At 37.3% G+C, this 20694-nt stretch overlaps 1 protein-coding gene across 1 annotated transcript in view; it reads left to right on the forward strand.

Annotated features, from left to right (window-relative positions):
• Positions 1–18874, forward strand: part of LOC131986136 (solute carrier organic anion transporter family member 3A1-like) — a 38629-nt gene extending 19755 nt beyond the window's left edge. The window contains exons 3-10 of the mRNA XM_059350953.1: positions 5598–5696; positions 7540–7809; positions 7940–8104; positions 8840–9038; positions 9760–9895; positions 10051–10223; positions 12450–12514; positions 12774–18874. Of these exons, the coding sequence (XP_059206936.1) occupies positions 5598–5696; positions 7540–7809; positions 7940–8104; positions 8840–9038; positions 9760–9895; positions 10051–10223; positions 12450–12514; positions 12774–13150 (1484 nt within the window). The 3' untranslated portion in view covers positions 13151–18874. The remainder of the gene's footprint in view (positions 1–5597; positions 5697–7539; positions 7810–7939; positions 8105–8839; positions 9039–9759; positions 9896–10050; positions 10224–12449; positions 12515–12773) is intronic.
• Positions 18875–20694: the final 1820 nt, after the last annotated feature.

Here is a 20694-nt window from a genome sequence, read left to right on the forward strand (position 1 = left end):
TTTGGCAACTGTTGAGATTTGCAATTTACACTACATTTAGATTTATGATTGTACAATTTTTGTTTATTTATACAGACTAAAAAATATTTTTCAGTATTTTCAGTATTTTTTAATATCGTATAGATCAGTATGTCGTTATCGCAAAAATACTCTGAAGTATCGTGATAATCTTTTAGGGCCATATCGCCCAGCCCTAGTCGGGTACAGGCCAAGCTGCAAACTATATTATATGGCTAAAATCACTTACCGTAGCTATACAACCTCACATAAGAAGGAGCTGTCAAACCCTCTACAAGCTCTCAGCTTAAGTGGAGTGTCTCTACCTGCCATTTCCAAATGGCTGGGTCAGACAAGCTGCCAGAGCTTTATATGGATATCTAAGTCATCTCTAAAGCTCTAAGCCTTCCCATAGTCTGTTCTCTAATACATGTTCCTGTGAATTGTACATCTCGCTTACAGATTGTTTCAGTGATTGAGGTCAATGTGACAGAAAAAAGTTACCTCGGCACAGTGTGAAAAGTATTAAAATGATCTATCATCAGTTTGTTGTGCAGCTCCAGCAGGACTGTTTCACTGTATCTCAACCTTTTGTCTTGCTCCTGTGCTCATTGCCACAGCCCTCACACACAGAAGGTAGAAAATAGTGTCATGAAAGAAACAACAGGAGTCTGTTTCTTTTTTTTTTTTGCATAGAAACATTGAAAATCCATTAAGGTTTTGTCTGAGAGTATTTCATAGTACATGGCAGAGCATGTGCTGCTAAAACAGACCACAGCGTGTATTTGAGACGGGTGTCAGGTTTAATTCCCTCATGTCAACCAACACTCTTCTCTGCCCTTTTAAGCAATCTGCAAGCACCTTTTGTAATCCGTGGTATTTAGTTAATTTGAAATCACCAGCGAGGAATTTGACTCCAAAATAATATTTTTCTATTGACTATTGACTATATTTGAACTGATAAAGGATTTTGAAATGATAACTAGACTCACAGGGGAGTCAAGCACTTGAATTAGTTGTATGTTATTTAATGATTAATTTAATATAATAATTGTAATGTGTTCCCCAAAGGCACCGGCAGTTTATATTGTTTTAAAACAGTCTCATATAAATATTTTGACATTTTGTGATCTGTTTCATTCTGAAGAGTCGGCTTTTTCAAAGCCAGCTTGGCTCAGTTCAAAATTTTGTTTCAAAACAAAACTTGTCATCACTTCTCTGACTTGAATTTGTGTGCTTGTTTGAGTATTTTAAGTGCAAAAAATATTGTCATTACAGCTGACTAAGCTTCCTTAGGAGGATCAGCTGTGACCATTTCCATGTACTTTATGTTCCAAAGGCATCAATCCATTGACATGTGCTGCTGCTGCTGCTGCTGCTGCACAGAAGACAGCAACAGCTCTCATCTACAGCTACACTGAGGCAGAACTGCAATCATTACAAAGTCAATAAATCCAGAGGGATTTACAGTCTGCCTCTAATGAGCAATCAAAAGTTAAACCAATCCTTGAAAATTAACCTCAGAGGCATTGATTTTTATAATTAATGTATTTAAAAATGTGTGCACATCATAATTCCAAAATTATTACAGTGGCTGTTTGACCAATTTTTACAAGTTAGGCTGCAGCAACTTTTATTTCAACAGCACAATGGATATTTCTTTTTCATCAGTTTAAAATCAATACGTCTTAAAGTCAGACTTTGAGTTTTTTCTATAGGGGAGTGCTACATTTTTTTGACAGGATACTTATTGTTCCGGACCATGTAATACATAAAAGGGAACCAAATAAAGTACTCCGGTACCTCTGTGATAATAATCACATAAAAATATGCTCCCATTCAATTTGTACATTTTTAATCTCAAAAACAGTTTCTTAAGGTCACAGTTTCTAAAATGAATCACAATGTTAAGCATTTATAAAATTAACCATGTAAAATTTCTTAAATTCTGTCACATCCATTATCTGACTCCATTATAAAAAATGAAATGACACAAATTATTATAATTTCTCAAGATGTTTTCATTGAATTTCAACAAATGAATAAAATATACAAAGGAAATCTGCAGTGTGATATATATCTTTCTGTCTACATATAATTAGACATATGAGCACATTCAGAGAAGAAAACGAAGAATAATTAAACAAACAAATAAATTGTATGCAAACAGAAGGAGTGTTTTTGAAATAAACAGTATTTTTTATTTTAAATAATTTTGTCATTTCTTATAGAAATGGTATCCAATTTGCTTTCAGCAGAAAGAAGCTTCAGGATCTGAATCAGAAACAGTTTTATTGCCGAGCAGGTGTGAATATATATGGAATCTGTCCTGGTACTTTAGTACATAACAATAAAGTAAAGTGCAAAAGTCAAGAAACATAATAAATAATTAAATGTGAAAAATTTACAGTAAAAATGTGAACAAATGCATAGAAATATATCTGTTTTAAAAGTGGAAGAGCTATACGTTTTTGTGCAGGATTGTGTAAAATATCGTCCAGGGGATGTGCAAACACTGAGTTTGTGTTCTTTTAGATATGTGAGTCAATAAAATCCAGTATTCAATAGGTTATATAGTTTTTGCTGATAAAAAGTTTGCAGTCAGTACCTCACTACATACATTGTTGCTGCCACGGGGCTTCAGTCGTGTCCCCGAGGAAATGGCCTTAGACGTACCAACTGTTGAGTCCAAGCAGCAGACTGGCATCCGCCCTGAATGCTTCAGCTGATGGGTGTCGAGCAGCTGCTGCTGTAGGATTATGAGCTCTCTGTCTTTTCTCACGGCATAACGAAGCTTACCGGTAATTCTCTGTCATCATGCTTATTGCTGTTATTGTCATCAGCTGTTTTACTTTGAAGGCAACTGCGGGCTCTTACCTTATTCCAATGTAAAGCTGGTTGTGTGTGCCCCTGCGTCACATGCATTATTGATGAGTGGTGTTGTCCTGTGTTTGTCTGTGATTTGATCCTAGTGGAAGGGTTAGTTGTTCATTGGTGGGCTGTAGAGTTGTCCCTGCTGTAACCTCAGACCTCCTCTGTCACCTGACTGACTGCAGCCCTGCTGGCATCTGTGACTCTGCTGAAATGAACATAATTCATTAGACCAGTGGTTCCCAACCTTTTTCTTGAGGGGCCCACATTTTTACCATTGTAAACCTTGGCAACCCCCCCATTATCCATTGCTTTTATGAAGCCAAACTCAATGTGACTTTCATGGTACCCTCTCTTTTTCTTTTTGAGATATTCAGCATTTTCGTCTTCTGACGCTTCACCATTTTTCCATTAGCTCTGTTTCTGTTGTTAGGCGAGGTTGCCGCTAGGTGAGGTTACCGATAGGTGAGGTTACCACTATGCGAGGTTACCACTAGGCGAGGTTACCGCTAGGTGAGGTTACCATTAGGTGAGGTTACCGCTAGGTGAGGTTACCGCTAGGTGAGGTTACCACTATGCGAGGTTACCACTAGGCGAGGTTACCGCTAGGTGAGGTTACCATTAGGTGAGGTTACCGCTAGGCGAGGTTACCTGTGTATACTGCAGGAGGGATGTTACACATGTCCTTATTCTTGCGATATAGCCTTTATTTTTAAACTTTTCTATAGTGATTTTTCTATTTGAATAAATGAATAAACATTTAATGTAGCCCTTATTTAGTTGTTTTTGTCCCACTAATGAATTAAATGCTGACTCGTCTATATTTAACACATTAGATTTATTGCATCCCTTAAAATCAAGAGGGCTTCACGACCCCCCGTGGATCTTTGACGCCCCTCTTGGGGGGTCGGGCCCCCCCTGTTGGGAATCACTGATCTAGACGACAGACAGAGATATGGCGACTGCTCTGATGTCACAGTTTAGTGTATGTTAGCACATAATGACATAATGAGAATCACATTTAAGTTTGTTATTCATTATTTTATGCTTTTTTTAATTTTTATTTTTTATCTACTGAGTACCTGAATAGGACTTGGCAATATGACGTCATATCTCAGCAAACAATATAAAAATTTCTAGTCCTGAATGTCCCTGTTTCAAAATTTCCTTTCCACTGTGCATCTCCTAATAAAAAATATCCTCAAATATTTTAAAAACCGCTTTGAATAAAATGTGTTTCAGTGCTGGTTTTCAAATTTGCAACCAGAAATTAAAAAGGCAGGTTGAAACAGTTTTTCTGTCTGATATTATGGAGATTTTATCTTATGAAATGCATTGATAACACCATGAAAAATGAAGCCACAATTCTGCTCTCAGATTTATGGCTGGTGATAACCACAGCACTAATCATTACATCCCTCACAGGAAAATTGACTGTGCTGCTCATTCTATCAGTAGGGAGCAGCCACTTCTGCTCTGGGCTACTGGAGCTCACTGCTATTGTTCCACTTACCACCAGCATGGATAACTGAGTTTCAGTGCGACACACCACACACACACACACACACACACACACACACACACACAGGCCTGCACAATCTGCTGTTGGCCTCTGGGCCAGAGCAGGGCAACGCGGCTTTCAAGAGAAAATCAACCAGAGCGACCGCATCACTGGTTCCCTGCTGCTCTTACACTAAGAACCCATTTCCTGCTTGATTATTTATGATCCTGCTGGATAATCTAGTCTTAGATCAATTACGCTGTGCAACCTATGAGCCGCATATTACAGTGACAGTGAATAAATCTGTCAGTGTGAGACATCTGATGAAATTTAAAGTCTCTTGGCATGAATTCGATACTTAATCTTTCCTTGAATAGAATACAGTTCATTCTCAGTCAGTGGATTTAACAACACAAGTGTGGTAGGAAGCTCCATGTTATCACATACTAAAAAAAAGAAAGAAAGGGCCCTTAGTCGTGGACACTTTACAGTGTTGATGCAATACTGCCCTCTGTCGATAGAAGAGAGGAAATGCATTAACTGTATTGTTCTAATTTCTGCTTTATGGACAAGTATGTGAAGGAAATTATTACTGTTCAACTACAAACTTGATTTAAAAAAATTGGGAGTATATATATTGACAAAAAAAAGTTTTCCAGTTCGAGCCATAGATATCTATGTCTTGTAGATGTCTTGATAGATAGATAGATAGATAGATAGATAGATAGATAGATAGATAGATAGATAGATAGATAGATAGATAGATAGATAGATAGATAGATAGATAGATAGATAGATAGATAGATAGATTAAAAAGTTAAAAAAAAGCAGATCAGTTGGTAGGTTGGCAAAATGATGGTAATTACAATTATACTGATGATATGATGGCAACAATGCTATAGTGACTTGACAGTATATAATTGTAATAATAGTACAGTATATAATATATAATATAATATGTAATAATAAATAGTATCAATATAAAATACAAATAAAAATAACTAAAATAATTATAAATAAAATAATATGATATATAATATATAAATACTGTATTCAATTAAATTTAGGGCACGAAGGATTTGCAAATTATTGCATTCTGGTGATATTACATTTCTCACAGTATCTTAACTTTTTGGTCTTGGTGGCAAAATTTGTTAAAATATTTCCATATACAGCTGTCCCATGCCTGACTATTGTATGCTCTCCTTTCTCTCTCTTTGTCTTGCAGGTATTTTATTTTCAACATTAGTGTTCGGCCCGGCCTGTGGCTTCATCTTAGGTTCTGTCTGTACCAAAGTCTACGTTGATGCTGTCTTCATCGACACCAGTGAGTTGGCATTTGCCTTTTCTTTGTATTTCTTTAGATGCATCCTTGAATTTTATTCATGTCGATTGCAGTAGTATATTTGTAGTAGGATGAGGCGATAATTCAGTATGATAATTTATTGTCTTTAATAGAATGATATTGTGATGGAGTCATACAGTATATTGAGATATTATGACACACAATTACATCTTCTTATTAACTGGTAATAGCAGGCACATACTGACGCATTAATAATGGTAAAAAAATAGTGTTCAAAAGTCCACTTGGAACACAAATGTCGGTTCAAATAAATTGTGAGTGGTGTTTTCCAACAGCAGAATTTTATTCTTTCAATTATTTATTCATTCATTCAGTTTTATTATTCAACTCCTGTGTGCCTCCACCCAGTGTAGTTAAATCAAATGAAAAATAAATGTAACTATTTTCTTAATCTGATTTTTCTGTATTTGTGAGCATGCATGTAAACATAAGCAGAAAAACAAAACAAAAATGTAATATTGTGACTATGATAATTTTGAACGTGTTTAGAAAGATAGGCTTTATTTTTTGAGTCACCAGAAAATGTGCTATATTGTAATATATATATTATTATTGAGATATGAAATGACATATTGAGAGATAAGATTTTTGCCATATTGCCCAGCTATTTATTTATTGACCCTAATAGAAAAAACAAGAGTAACACAATATTACACACAATAATAAAAAATAAAATAATTAACAGGCAAAATGTACTTCTACTAGAGTCCAGTTTCAATCCATTAGTAATTAACTACAAGCTCTGTAATTAATTCATCTTTATTAATCCTATATCAATATTTGCTGTGAGAAGCATTTACATTTTTTAATGAACTTTGGTAGATGAGTAAGTCAATGAATAGACAATATAAACTTTAAATATCACCATCTTTTTTATTTCCCACACATTCAGAGCATCATAAAGGACACAACTATCAAAAATATGCAGTCCATTCAGCCATCGAGATGCTTCATTTGTCAAAAGTAGACTTGCTTGACTGGCATAATAGGGCTGGGCGATATATCGATATAAAAGACATATCAATATATTTTTTGATGTGATATGGAATTAGACCATATCGCATATATATCGATATAGTTCAAATTTGAGCTGTGATCCTTGATCCAGGCAAGCTGCTTTGCATATAAATGTTGCCCTTACTAGGGTTGGTCATATTTAGTTCTTTTGTAAAAATGTGTTATTCTTTTCTTGTATAAATATATTATTATTTTCATTTAAATGTGTACTTTATGGAGCTTTGATTTTAAAAAAAGGTACTCCTGTTGTTATACAGTATTTATGTTGATTTAAATAAAACTACGTGTGACATGTCATATTTGACTTTGAATGATCATTTGCTCTCACTTTTGTGATACAAAAAATAATGGGATCTATATCATATATTGATATTCAGCCTAAATATATCGGGTTATGACTTTTGGTCCATATCGCCCAGCCCTAGAGCATAATAGAGCATGATTAATCTGTGTTCATTTTTTTGGCCATATCATTTTTTCTGTAATGTATTAACCCATTGAAGCCTGGAAAGTGGATACGTCGTTTTGTAGTATTTGTATAAGCTCTCAAATACTTTTTGAATTTCATTTCTATCTGCTACAGAGACTGAAAAATCTATTATTTAGTAGAAGTGTTGACACTTCTGTTGAATTTCCAGAAAAACTTCAGGTTTTAGGGGCTTATTTTAAAATCGCCCAGAGGTTTTACAGGCGTTTTAGGCCTCAATGGGTTAATCAAATAACAGCCCTACTTATAACAATATTCAACATCCATCCATTGTGTTAAATGTCCCTTCCTCCTGTCCAGGTAAGCTGGACATCACCCCAGATGACCCTCGCTGGATCGGGGCGTGGTGGGGTGGCTTCCTCCTCTGCGGTGCCTTACTCTTCCTGTCGGCCCTCTTCATGTTCGGCTTCCCCCAGGCGCTGGATGAGCAGGACATGGACGGTGGTGGGGAGAGTGAGCAGGCCATGCTGCCTTCCTCCCTGTCCATGGAGTACCAGGGCTCTAAACCCAACGGGGCCATTCATGGCTTTGATATAAACAGCGGACTCTCAGTTTGTGAGCATCTCAGAGGTAAAAGGGAGCACGGAGGGGAAGAGAAGTGGCAGATTTCAAAATGGAACATTAGATTTGGTTAATGGAAAACCTCAGAAATAATAATTTTCTCTGTCCCTTTTTTCTATTTTGTCCTCAATCAACCCAGTAATCCCCCGGGTGACCAGACACCTTCTCTCCAATCCGGTGTTCAGCTGCATCACTCTGGCAGCCTGCATGGAGATCGCTGTAGTTGCTGGATTTGCAGCCTTCTTAGGAAAATACCTGGAACAGCAGTTTAACCTTACCACCTCCTCAGCCAACCAGCTGCTAGGTAGGCAGATCATAATCCAATCCAATCCACTTTATTTGTATAGCACATTTAAACAACAAAAACATCTCCAAAGTGCTGTACATAGAATCAACAATAAAACAAACATTTCCATATACCAATCAGCAATAAAAAATAAGTGTATAAATCTAAAATGATGCTATAAATAAAACAATACAATCAAACAGATAAACGTAGTAAAATAAATTAAAGACGTAGTTAAAAGTAGTAAAATAAATAAAAGACACAGAGGACCACAAAACTCACGCAGTGTTAAAAAGCCAAGGAATATATATGCGAAGGAGCAGAAACTGTACAGCTTTATTTTTTTGAATACATGTCATAACCTTCCATTCATGTTTCTCCAGCCGATTGCTTTATATTTGTATTTATCTTTATTTTATTTTTTTTGTTGTTGTTATATGAAAAACTCAATAAAGATATTGAACACAAAAAAGCCAAGGAATAAAAATGGGTCTTAAGACGAGACTTAAAACACTCCACTGTGGGGGCTGTTCGAACATGGAGGGGGAGGGCGTTCCAAAGTCTTGGGCCCACCACAGAGAAAGCCCTGTCCCCCCTGGTTTTAAGTCTCGCTCTAGGCACCGCGAGCTGGTGCTGGCCCTCGGACCTCAATAAGCTTGTCTAAGTAGAGGACAAACCTTTATTGTTCTGTTTTACAATCAAATAAAAATACTTGTAAACATTTTTGTGAAATATTGAACTTGTCCTCTGCAGGTATGACAGCCATCCCCTGTGCCTGTCTGGGTATCTTCCTTGGGGGGCTGCTGGTGAAGAAGCTGAACCTGTCAGCTCTGGGCGCTGTCCGCATGGCCATGCTGGTCAACCTGGTGTCCACTGCCTGCTACGTCTCTTTTCTCTTCTTGGGCTGTGACACAGGACCTGTCGCCGGGGTTACGGTAGCGTACAGCAACGAGTAAGCAAGAAATCCGACTGATGAATTTTTTTTCCAGAAGCATATTCTACTTACACATGACTTACACTTCAAACATGCTAAAAAATATCAAAAAGCAAAAATAATGCAGTGGAATGCAACTTTTTGTTTGTTCACATATAGCTATATTGCTATTTATTATCCTAAATATGCATTAGCAGTAAAATAGCGGCAATAGTTAGAAAAAAAGTTATATGCATTTAGATACAGTACAGGCCAAAAGTTTGGACACACCTTCTCATTCAATGCGTTTCCTTTATTTTCATGACTATTGACATTGATAAATTCATCAAAACTATTAATGAACACATGTGGAATTATGTACTTAACAAAAAAGTGTGAAATAACTGAAAACATGTCTTATATTCTAGTAAGCAAAGGGTGGTTACTTTGAGGAATCTAAAATACAAGACATGTTTTCAGTTATTTCACACTTTTTTTGTTAAGTACATAATTCCATATGTGTTCATTCATAGTTTTGATGCCTTCAGTGAGAATCTACAATGTAAATAGTCATGAAAATAAAGAAAACGCATTGAATGAGAAGGTGTGTCCAAACTTTTGGCCTGTACTGTACATGCAGATGAAAACGTGTCTACAGAAAAATGTAACTTTGATTCATCACTTTTTGTTGTTGTTTCCATTTGATGAGAGCATCATGCACATATATGCTCCTTTACATGACCTTTGACCTCCTCCATAGGACATTGCATTCCTGGCAGCGACCTGAGTCAGCATGCATCAATAACTGTAACTGTTACACAGCATCAGTGAGCCCTGTCTGTGGTTCCAACGGAGTCACCTACCTCTCAGCCTGCTTCGCTGGCTGCACCAAACCAGTGAGTGACTGAAATGAGCTGTGTCATGACGACAGCGGACACTGGAGAGATCTAATTAACAGAGACAAGAAGCATACATACATACGTGTATCAGCATATCCTGCATCAGATCTTCACAGTGGATTAACATGTTTTATCTCTTGTGTTTGTGTCAGAACCTGACCAGCTGTACATGTATATCCAGCACCAGTGAAGAGGCAGTGGCTTTACCAGGGAAGTGTCCCAGTCCAGGCTGTCAGCAGGCCTTCCTCACCTTTCTGTGTGTTATCTGTGTGTGCAGCATGATTGGAGCGATGGCTCAGACACCCTCTGTCATCATACTCATCAGGTAAGGAGACCTTTCATTTCATTCATTTCATTTATTCGTTTATTTAACAGGGACAGTGCATGGCTCTCAGCCGTACCAGAATTAGCTACTAGCTAAATTTCATCTGTAGTCCCTGGGCAGGAACAAATAACATCAATCTAACACAAGCAAACAACAAAGCAAACAGCAACAACAAAGTTTCACACTCTTAAAACACAATACAACACAGAACAACAGCAAGAGTAAAGTCACAGTATTAAGACACAACACGAAACAATGTTAAAATACAACACTTAAGATATTGCAAAATAGTGAGCTAATGTTTGAGTTTATAGTTGGTGGGTGTATGATTGAGTGGATTTAAGCCATGATTTTATTTTAGATTTAAAACCAACGACCTGTTACTGTACATAGACTCACCACAAGAGGGAGCTGTTGATGTTCATAGCTGCTTAAAGGCAAAGTGATGCAATCACTTCAGTCCTCATTGGTGGAAACTAAGAAAGTACAACTTTAACGTTTTCACAAGAGAATTAAAATGTTATATCGAAACTTTAGAGTTGATGTCAAATAAAAAAATGTGAACGCACTCTCATACACTTTAAAAACGTATTTTCAGAAACCCCAGAATAATATAAAGGGAAGCACCTTATACCCTATGTGCCTTATTATGTTATTTTATTTTTATATACTGTATTTAATTTACTATAAATGACATTTTTCTTTGTATATCTTGCTTATATACTGAATGCCTGTATTTCTTTCATTGTTAATCAAGACCTGAAAAAAAAAAACTAAAGTTTTTACTAAAGTACTGTACTTGAGTACAGTTTTAAGGCACTTGTACTTTACTGAAGTATTTTCATTTAATGAGACTTTATACTTCTACTCCACTACAGTTCAGAGGCAAATAATTTACTTTTACTTCACTACATTTACTTTTATAACTTTTGTTTTCTAATTACTTTGAGGATTGATAGGATAAGATGGGACATTATTTATCCTGCAGTGGGCAAATTTAGTCATCACAGCAGCATCACAATACAGAAAGGGGAGTTTGCAAAGATGTAAAAAACAGAATTAAGAATAAAAGTAAGACATACACATACATTATATACACCTTATAAACGTAAAATATTTACATGGCTGCTATTTGGCATTTATTATTTATCATATACACAGTCGCCGATAAAGTTGGAATCATTTAGTTTTCAGACATGATCCTCTGTTATTTGTGGTTTCATTTTCATTGTTGTTTGGAAGAGATTGATTAATACATTTTTGAGAAGATATACACTATCTGCCAATATTAAATCACATTGTCACAATCATTTCATGGGTAGAGGTAAAAAATATTTTCTTCCAACTTTATGAACTACTGCTATAATTCAACTAATAAATTATGATATACCGGTAATAATATTTAAATTGAGATACCCAGCAGTCTCTAAAGCAAATATTTACACAAAAAAAAAAGAAACACTGACTTCAAGACGAGAACCAGAAATGGTAAAATGCTAACCCATTTCCAGGTTTTAGGACTCATTCCTGCAATGCTCTCTTAACTTTTTTTTCTTTGTTTAATTCAAACAAAAAGGGAAGTTTAAAAATGACAAGTTATGACAGGGGAGTTATGTGTACATGTATTGACAAGTCTTTTTGTATGATATCTCTTTTTGTGACTGTGAGACTGGAACGCTGTTTGACTAAATGTAGTTAAGTTACAATTTGTTTATTTTTTTCTTTTGAAAGAGCTAAGTTAGCTTTCTCCTCTGTTTCCAGACTTGCCACTACAGTAAGCTAAGCTAACTAGTAGCTTGCTGTACTTCTGTATTTACTGTACAGATGTGAGAGCAGGCTCACACTTTTCATCTCACACTTGACAAGGATACAAATAAGCTTATTTCCCACAAGGTTAAACTATAATGTCAAAGATTCATGTTTCAAGCTCATTCTACATTGCCAAACTTTTAAGACGAGTTAGCAAACCTTCTGGATTTGCTGAAGTTGTGAGGAAAAATGACCAACTTTTTGGGTAGATGTCTAAGCTGCTGGCTTATTTACAACCTGCATGAACTTCGTTGTTGCATTGTTGCCATGTTACCTATTTTGGTGTAATCTGGAAGAAATGACGGCCCAACGTACAGATATTAGTTTTAATTAACTGGGGGAACCAACTGCTTGTCTCCATGAAGTTTTCAGCTCACCAGTACAAACCATTTATGTCGGTTCTGTCTTTGTTTAAAGAACTGTGAGTCCAGAGCTGAAATCTTATGCCCTTGGAGTTCTGTTCCTGCTACTGAGACTGATAGGTAAGAGATGTGATATATTCACTTTGTGTACTTTAGTGTCATGCATAAAACAACTCTTTGCTCTTCATTTGTATTGGTAGATATAAATCTGACACCACAGCGTTTGTTGATGACATTTCCACTGTTGCCATGTAGTTTTGCTCTGTGATGTAAATGTCAATGTAGAAATGAATGAATCTGTGGCGATAGAAGGACAAAATGACCTGTGACTGGTCAGCTATTTGACCTGCTCTCTGTCCACGCTCCCCTCCCGCTCCAGGCTTCATCCCTCCCCCTCTGATCTTCGGCATGGGCATCGACTCCACCTGTCTGTTCTGGAGCTCCGTCTGTGGCGAGAAGGGAGCCTGCATGCTGTACGACAACGTGGCCTACAGGCATCTGTACGTCAGCATCGCCATCGTCCTCAAGTCGTCGGCCTTCGTGCTGTACACCACCACGTGGCAGTGTTTGAGAAAGAACTACAGGAAATACATCAAGAACAGCGAGGGTTACCTCACACCCACCGAACTCTTCGCCTCCAATGTGACTCTGGACAATTTGGGCAAGGAGATCACCCAGAACCCAGCCAACAGGACAAAGTTCATATACAACCTGGAGGACCAAGAGATGTGTGACAACATGGAGTCAGTTTTATAGTGGTGGTCCGCAACGGGACTGCAGACCGGAGTTGAGGCTGTTAATGTGCAACTGATCTGATGTGCGATGTTTCTTCAGTGTCGTATCAGTGTAGAAGAATGTTCTCAGTAAGGGTCTTATCTTCTTCTCACCCAAAACATCAGACATCATGAAAAAATTGAAGAGATGTTTCCCAAAATGCTCTATATCCACATTTCATTTTTTACTTAAGTATAAATAGACGATCCGGTCCAGAAAAAAAATAACACACTAACTTCTTTTTTAAAATATTTTCTTTATTTTACAGTAGAATAGAGAAAAAATTAACAGCAAACATGGAATGACTTAATGCATCATCCACCAGGTCAGCCCTGAAATTATCTTCTACATGATTGCAGTCATATTAGATTTAGATTTATCAGGAGACCAGAACTCTATGAGAAGCAGAAATATGATTTTTTTTTCCCCCCGGTAATACATCAGCTTTGTTAGACAGTTTATTTTATTTTAGAGGAAAGTACTTCTCAGGTCCAGATGCCAGATAGAGAAATGACAGTTAATGTGGTTGTTCATTATTAGCTGATGTGTATTTTAGCTCATGGTTGGAGTACTTTTCCAGACAAAACTACCAGGCAACCCTAGTCCAGACTTATTGGCAGACTTGTGTGTTCCCTCCCTCAATGTTTAACATAACAAATAGGGAAAAACAGATCATTTGACTTATCTTGGATCGCTATCGTTCTGACAATAATTCAGCCTCTAGTGGCATATTTCTGACGTCACCAGCAGATACCCGTATAATGGCTCATGGACGGGGGCAAGACTTCCCGATCAGTTGAAAGCGGATGTGTTCTGAGATTTTGGCCAATGTGTTCCACCTCTTTGCTCTCCACACAGACGGTTTAATTGCATGTCACCAAAACCCACTCAAACATGATTGGCCAATACTACTCGGACTACAAACGGGCCACAAATAGAAACCAGAACACTTCTGATACTAAAATCTTGTCTCGCAACAACAAGAAATAGGAGTACAGAATAGAAGAATATCAACAATAACAGTAATTGAGAATAATAATGAATAGATAAAGTAATGGGCAGCATATTACATTGGCGCAAGAAAGGTCTTGATTTCCTGGTTACATCATTCAAGCCATAAAATATAAAAGTAGAATATGGACAACTCAACCCTAAAACCACAGCAGTTCTAACGCATTACACACTATTTTTATGTATTTATTAAGGGAGTTACACTCATTTTCAAAATTACATACATTGTATTTCTCTGGTCTGTGACAGTCCAAAAATATTAGTTAACATAAACAACTCTCTCCCATTTATTGTGGAGGAGCTCCAGACTTTATAACATCACAAGTTTCAGGAGCTTATGTTCACAAATATTAGTTATTACTTGTAGGCAATAGAAATTACATATTGGATTTAGTTGTTTACTGTGGTAAATTAAGAAATGATAGTTTGAAAATAAATCATATTAGTGCGCTTATTGTTCAATACCTTATTAAAAAATGTCCAGAAGTGAACACTGCAACAATATTTTTCAACAAAAAACTGCTTTAATTTTTTTATTTTGTGCCACCAGTCCTTTTGCAGGAGTAGGGGTCACTGTGCATCAAAGGGTGGATATCTCATTTTGGAACCAAACTCTTCAGTTCGAGTTGATGTTGCAGATTCATATTCTTTAAAGAATTATGAAGAGTCTTTCTGAATAGCTTTCAATGTAACTGGCCCATTCTTGTTCTAGAGGGCATTTTAGGACATTTGTTGAAGGTAGATGAGCGTTGAGCCAGTATGTAATAATTATCCCTTTACTGTGTCATAGTGTGGAGTTTTGCTGTGAATGCTGGACGAATTTCTGAGACAATTTCAGTTTCAGAGTCACAGAAATGTTTTTTGTTTTTTCTTAATTTACACCATATTCAGTCTTTTCTCTTTGGCATTTATATAAATTAGGTGCAACCTCCAAAAGTAAAATGTCCTTCTAGGTGTTCTAATAGATAAAATATGGTGGCCCTCCTGTGAATAGTTGGACAAGACGTACATGAGCTGATTCAGTAGCTGATCCTGTGACATGTCAGTTACATGACTATCTCTCTAGTCACTGATTCAACCATACCACCATTATAATTCTGCCAGGAACACTTAATGGCAACTCGAGACAGAAATACAGTTTGACTTGGTGGTGTAATTCTACTCCTGGGGACGCCCCCTGCAGCAGTAATGCATGGAATACACAGCAACATGATAAATAACAAGCAGGGAACATTGCAAATAAGACTCTCCAGGGTACGTATGTATGTAGGGCCAAAGCAGGTGGAGGCTGTGGGGGAGGAGGCCTTCACCAACAGAATCAGTAACAGCAGCAAAAATCACATGAGCCTACAGACGGAGAGTGTGAAGGCATTTAAGTAGAACGCCAAGTCAAGGCACTGAGACATGATGATTGTGGTGGGCTAGCTGTCACAGCATAGCATGACGCACAGTGTCCAGCCAGAATTAGTTCATTTAAAGCATGCTGGTAATGCATGCAATGATAAAAAATAAATATTCAGTATGTCACTAAGCTGCACAGACTCTGTGGTTTGGTGGCCATGGTAATGGTTAAATACACATTTAACCCCCAATGGCCTCCAAATTCTGTTAAGGCCATGGAAAAGCTTTATAATGCATACTGCATTGTGATGTTGATGATTTTTAGCAAACCTCAGCTGACTCATAATCACTCACACTGCAGTGATTGTCTAAATACAGATCTTTCTTTCTTTTTTTTCAAATGATAATTTTGTTCTAAGGAATTCTATGGGATTCCGATTTCTGACATATCCAGTTTATATAGAGAATATATTGTTTTTTTCCTGGCTTACTTTGTAAGTATTTACTATGTTTTGCATCAAAAATATGGACCTTTGTCCAGCCGTCCACCATTGCAATAGATTTCATCCCTTTGATGTTTGGAGGTGGGGGTTGAAGGAGTAGTTTAACATTTTGGGAAATTAGCTTCTTGCCAAGACTCAGACAAGGTGATGGATACCACTCTTAAATAGTAATAGTGAAGCAAGAGCCATTGAACAGTTTGCTTAGCTTAAAGACCAAGAAATAGGAGCAAACTGCTAGCCTGGCAAACAAACAAAAAAAAAAGTCTAAAGTTAATTTATTAAAACATTATGTCTTTTGTTTAATTCCACCCATTTCCCATTTTAATGTTGTCAGCCCACTTTATGTTATCACTTGTTATCAACCTCATAGATTTGGGGTTCCAGGCACCTGTTCCACCTGCAGTAAGCTGTTATCAGCCTATTGAAGTTAAAGTTGCGTTAGGTTTGACTTTTAGTTTTTGTTAAGTTTAGGCACCAAAACCATGTGGTCATGTTTAGCAACAAAAAAAACTACCTGGTAAGGTTTGGGGAAAAGGATCATGGTTTGGATTAAGTTAGGCCTATCAATACCCGCTAAGGAAAAGTCATGTGCATAATTCCCCTTAAAAATGAAACTTGTCAGTTATACACCTGTTTTTTGTTGGATTTTGTTTCTAAACAGGTGGCTTTTATTACCAGAGCCATGCTAACTGTTCCCCCCATTTTTTCATTTTTGTGCTAAGCTAAGCTAACAAGTTGTTGGCTGTCGCTTTCCATTTACCGTACAGACATGAGAGTGGTATCAATATTCTCCTCTAACTCTCGGCAAGAAAGCAAATAAGCATTTATCCTAAATGTCCAACTGTTCTTTTAAGTTAAAGTTTCATTATTCAGTCTCATTTTATGCTGCCGCTCATGTTTTATGAGTACATTGTTTTGCAAATGGTGGAATTTATCTTTGATCCACACTACTCATGTGATGTATTTGTTTAGCATTTCAATGAACTAATAGTATAAGATTTAAACTATACATTAATGATGCTTTAGCATCATAAATAATAATAAAAAAAAGTATTATATCAAATGGGGAAAACAGACAGTTGTTTGGAAATGTTGGAAATCAATAACGGACCTAGGTTCAACACAGAGCCATGCCAGACCAGACTGATGTCTGCTTGGATTAATGTGATGAGCATAAATACAGATTTTAGCACAGCAGTGAGACTTAAAATGGAATAATTTTGGGGCACTGGTTAGGTAGTGTTTGAAACCGTGTCCAAGCTCAAACTTTGACTGTTCCTGATGGGAAGATTGGCTCCTATAGCAGGACATTCAGGACAGCTGGACATTATGCTGAGATGTACAAACAATTAAAAAGGAGGGGAGGAGGGTGTTAGACTAACACCACCAGCTGGCCACCGTCTCCTCCTCAGTGACCCCCAACAGGTGGCGCTGTCTTTGATATCTGTAACGTCCAGTGTGTCATAGTGCTGACTCCTCTGTACATAATAGTGCCATACAAGTGCCAAAGTGACACCATAGAAGTGTTCTGTAATGTCCTGCAGAGAACTTTGTCTCACCACGCTGGAGCTCAGAGCAGATCCTCCAGCTGTATGTAGCCTTTCTGTGATATCCCTCCACTTACTTTCACCATATCATACAAAAGTGTCCCAAAAAACATATTGCCTATAAAATATTGTATATGGGTCTAGAAAACAGTATTATTTAGGATGTAATAACTGTTAATATGTAGGACTTTTCTACTAGTGAAGGTATTGTCTACTTTAGATTAATCTCTCTTTCCATCAGTGGCAAAGCTGATAACTGTTTGTTGCTTTGGTCCAAATAAAAACAATACTTTTGCTTGAAATAAGTGGCACCAATGTTCAGCTATAGCCGGACATTGTACAGTAGATAACTGTAGAAAATCAGCCAAACTTCACTGATAGCAGTCCTGCACCTGTGCCTGGATATTAAGCTCTACTCTGAGACTTTCTGATGTTGTGCCATATCAACCTGTGCACTGTAACATTCAACACTCGCAAAGAAGAAGCCAACATATTCTAGGTCTGTCTAATGCGCTGGCAAGTGTGACAGCGCTCGCTTGACCTTGCATTCACCTGCGGCGACAGGACTGTTTTGCCTTGTGATGAGAAAATAACTTTGGAGCATAAATGTTTTTTTACATCCTATTTTTCTCATTTTATTTATTTTTTTGATGACCTTGCCTTGTGGTAACAGCAGGTTGACTTTTTATAGCGGATCTTTAGTGACAGGTATGGACATATGAAGAGTTTACTGCCAAAATATGATATTTATGGCAAAAAATTTAAGGTTTATCATTCAAGAGACACTTTGACATCAATGAACAGTTATCCTGTAAATAGGCACCATAATCTTCTTTTGTTGCTAATAATTATTTCTTACAAATAGTCACTTTTTCTAAATGATGGATTTTATTTTGGAAGCAAACTCTTCGTATGCAGATAGATAATCCTTTGGTTGGAGCCTTTAGGCAGCATGTTGCCTTTGGTTAAAGTGAAACCATGTGCTAACCATGTTAGTGACGGTTTTAGAGTGATGTGTTTGCTTATGCTGTGGGTGGTATTTAATGTGTGGATTTCATGGCTCTTTGCAGGGGACGGTTGAAAAGAAAAGGGCATTGAAATAAGAAAATATCACCTATATTTTCAAAGCATCACTAAAGATTTTTAGATATGCTCTATTGCTTCTTTGGATTTCTTTTTTTTTTTTTTCTTTAGATAATATGAATTTATATTTAAAAGCTTTATGTTCTGTATATTTCTTGGAAAAGATTACATGATTGTATGTTTATTGTAAATACATTAAATATACTATTTTTGTTTTTAAATATGACATTTTCTGCCTATTGTTAATCAGATGTTATTAGCACTATGAGTTGGTTTTCACACCATTGAAATATCAGTTTAAATATTCAATAATCACATCGACTGTTCACCCACCAAACACCTGCACGGTTAAACCAGCCAGAAATATTTTTACCACAAGTTTACACGTGAGGGATAGTTGTGCAGAACTGGTAAATGTGTGTGGCTTCAGGGCTATTTGACTCTATTGGGGCCACATTTTCATTAAGCTAAGGCCCTGGGGGCAGACATTTTCCTGAGCAATTATTATTATTATCAATGTTTCCTTTCTTCAGTTTTGGTATTGACATTGTGCCATCTGTTTTTCAAATGTACTTTTACTGTATAAAAAAATTACCAGTTTTATCGAGCTAGTTTTGGTGTTCCAACACCTGCTAGCTAGCTATAAGCCTGCTACAGCAGGAGAGCTTTTCTCATAAATAGTCTGTTTCCATTAGGGTAAAAAGTGACTGCTGGGAAAGCTTCAGGCCACACCCTCTCAAATGGCCACTCACTCAGTGTGTCTCCGTTACAAAAAAAAGGCCCCAGAGGGATTTACAGGACTCCGGAGGTGACGTTTGGTTTTCGATCGTCGATGGCCGCCATCTCTAACTGTGCACAACATCTGCCGCTGATCATAAACAAACCAGCATGGCTAATTATGCACAGTGTTGCTGCTGACCATTAACAAGCCAGCTTGGCTAATTGTGCACTGCTTCTGCAGCAGATCACAAACAAACCGGCATGCTAAGTGTACACAAAGTGCCCACTGCTGATTGTGAATTAACCAGCATCGCTAACTCCGACAGAGTGTCCGGTGCTTGTTGTAAACAAACAAGGATCGCTAAGTGATTACCTCCTGCTGCAGCAGCACATGCACACTGTACTGCTACAGAGCTAACTGTTAGCCTATTAGCACTGTGCTACTGTGCACCTTGTTCCGCGATGTCGGGCTGCACTATGAAAGGGTAGAATATCACAAATTTGCTACTTCAACAGCTTTTACAAATGGCGCATGTTGTTGTGGTGTGGAGTACTAAGTCACATCCCGATTAGCGTTCTATCCAATCAGCTACCAGGATTTTTTCAGGGGAGCAAAACAGCCCTGCTCTTCGACAGGGCTAAAAAAACGTCCAGTCAAACGACGGCTCATATTTAAATTAGGAGCGTTTCGGCGAGGGAGATCCGCCTCATTCTGGGTATTCGACTGTAGTGGAAACACGGCTAAAAATGCATACTGTGTTCTCAGGAGTGCTCTACTAGTGTGAAGCATTTATTGTGTTTTCTACTAACTGTGTTTTTCCCAGATTTTGAATCTTATTTATTTATAAAAGAACTTATCCTATAGGTCTACTTGCTTTCAGCTACATGTTAAAATCAGCATGCTAACATGCTTATAGTGACAATTAAAATGCTAATGTTAAGCAGTTAAATATCGTTAACCATCTTAGCTTGTTAACATTTGCTAATTAGCACTAAACATAAAGTACAGCTGAGGCTGATGTGAATGTCATTATAGTTTGCAGAAACGTTTATATTTGGCTTTAAAGGTGCATTCAGACCAGAAAGGTGAAGCAAATTTTAATTTACTCATCTGTCCAAGTTGAATTGTTTCAATTTGAGCAAAAAAAGCTTATCAGCTGATGTCACAGAGAATCAGAAATGGAGGACAAACTTCTTGGGGCCGTCTGTTGGCTACCGAACTCTTAAACGTCAGCACTGAACAGAGACGGAAGGAAAAAGAGACGCCTTCGGCATATGGTGAGTTAAGAAAATATGGAACTATTACTGAACTTTAGCTATT

The sequence above is a fragment of the Centropristis striata genome, chromosome 2 (genome assembly GCF_030273125.1).
Source record: "Centropristis striata isolate RG_2023a ecotype Rhode Island chromosome 2, C.striata_1.0, whole genome shotgun sequence".
Classification (NCBI taxonomy): Eukaryota; Metazoa; Chordata; class Actinopteri; order Perciformes; family Serranidae; genus Centropristis; species Centropristis striata.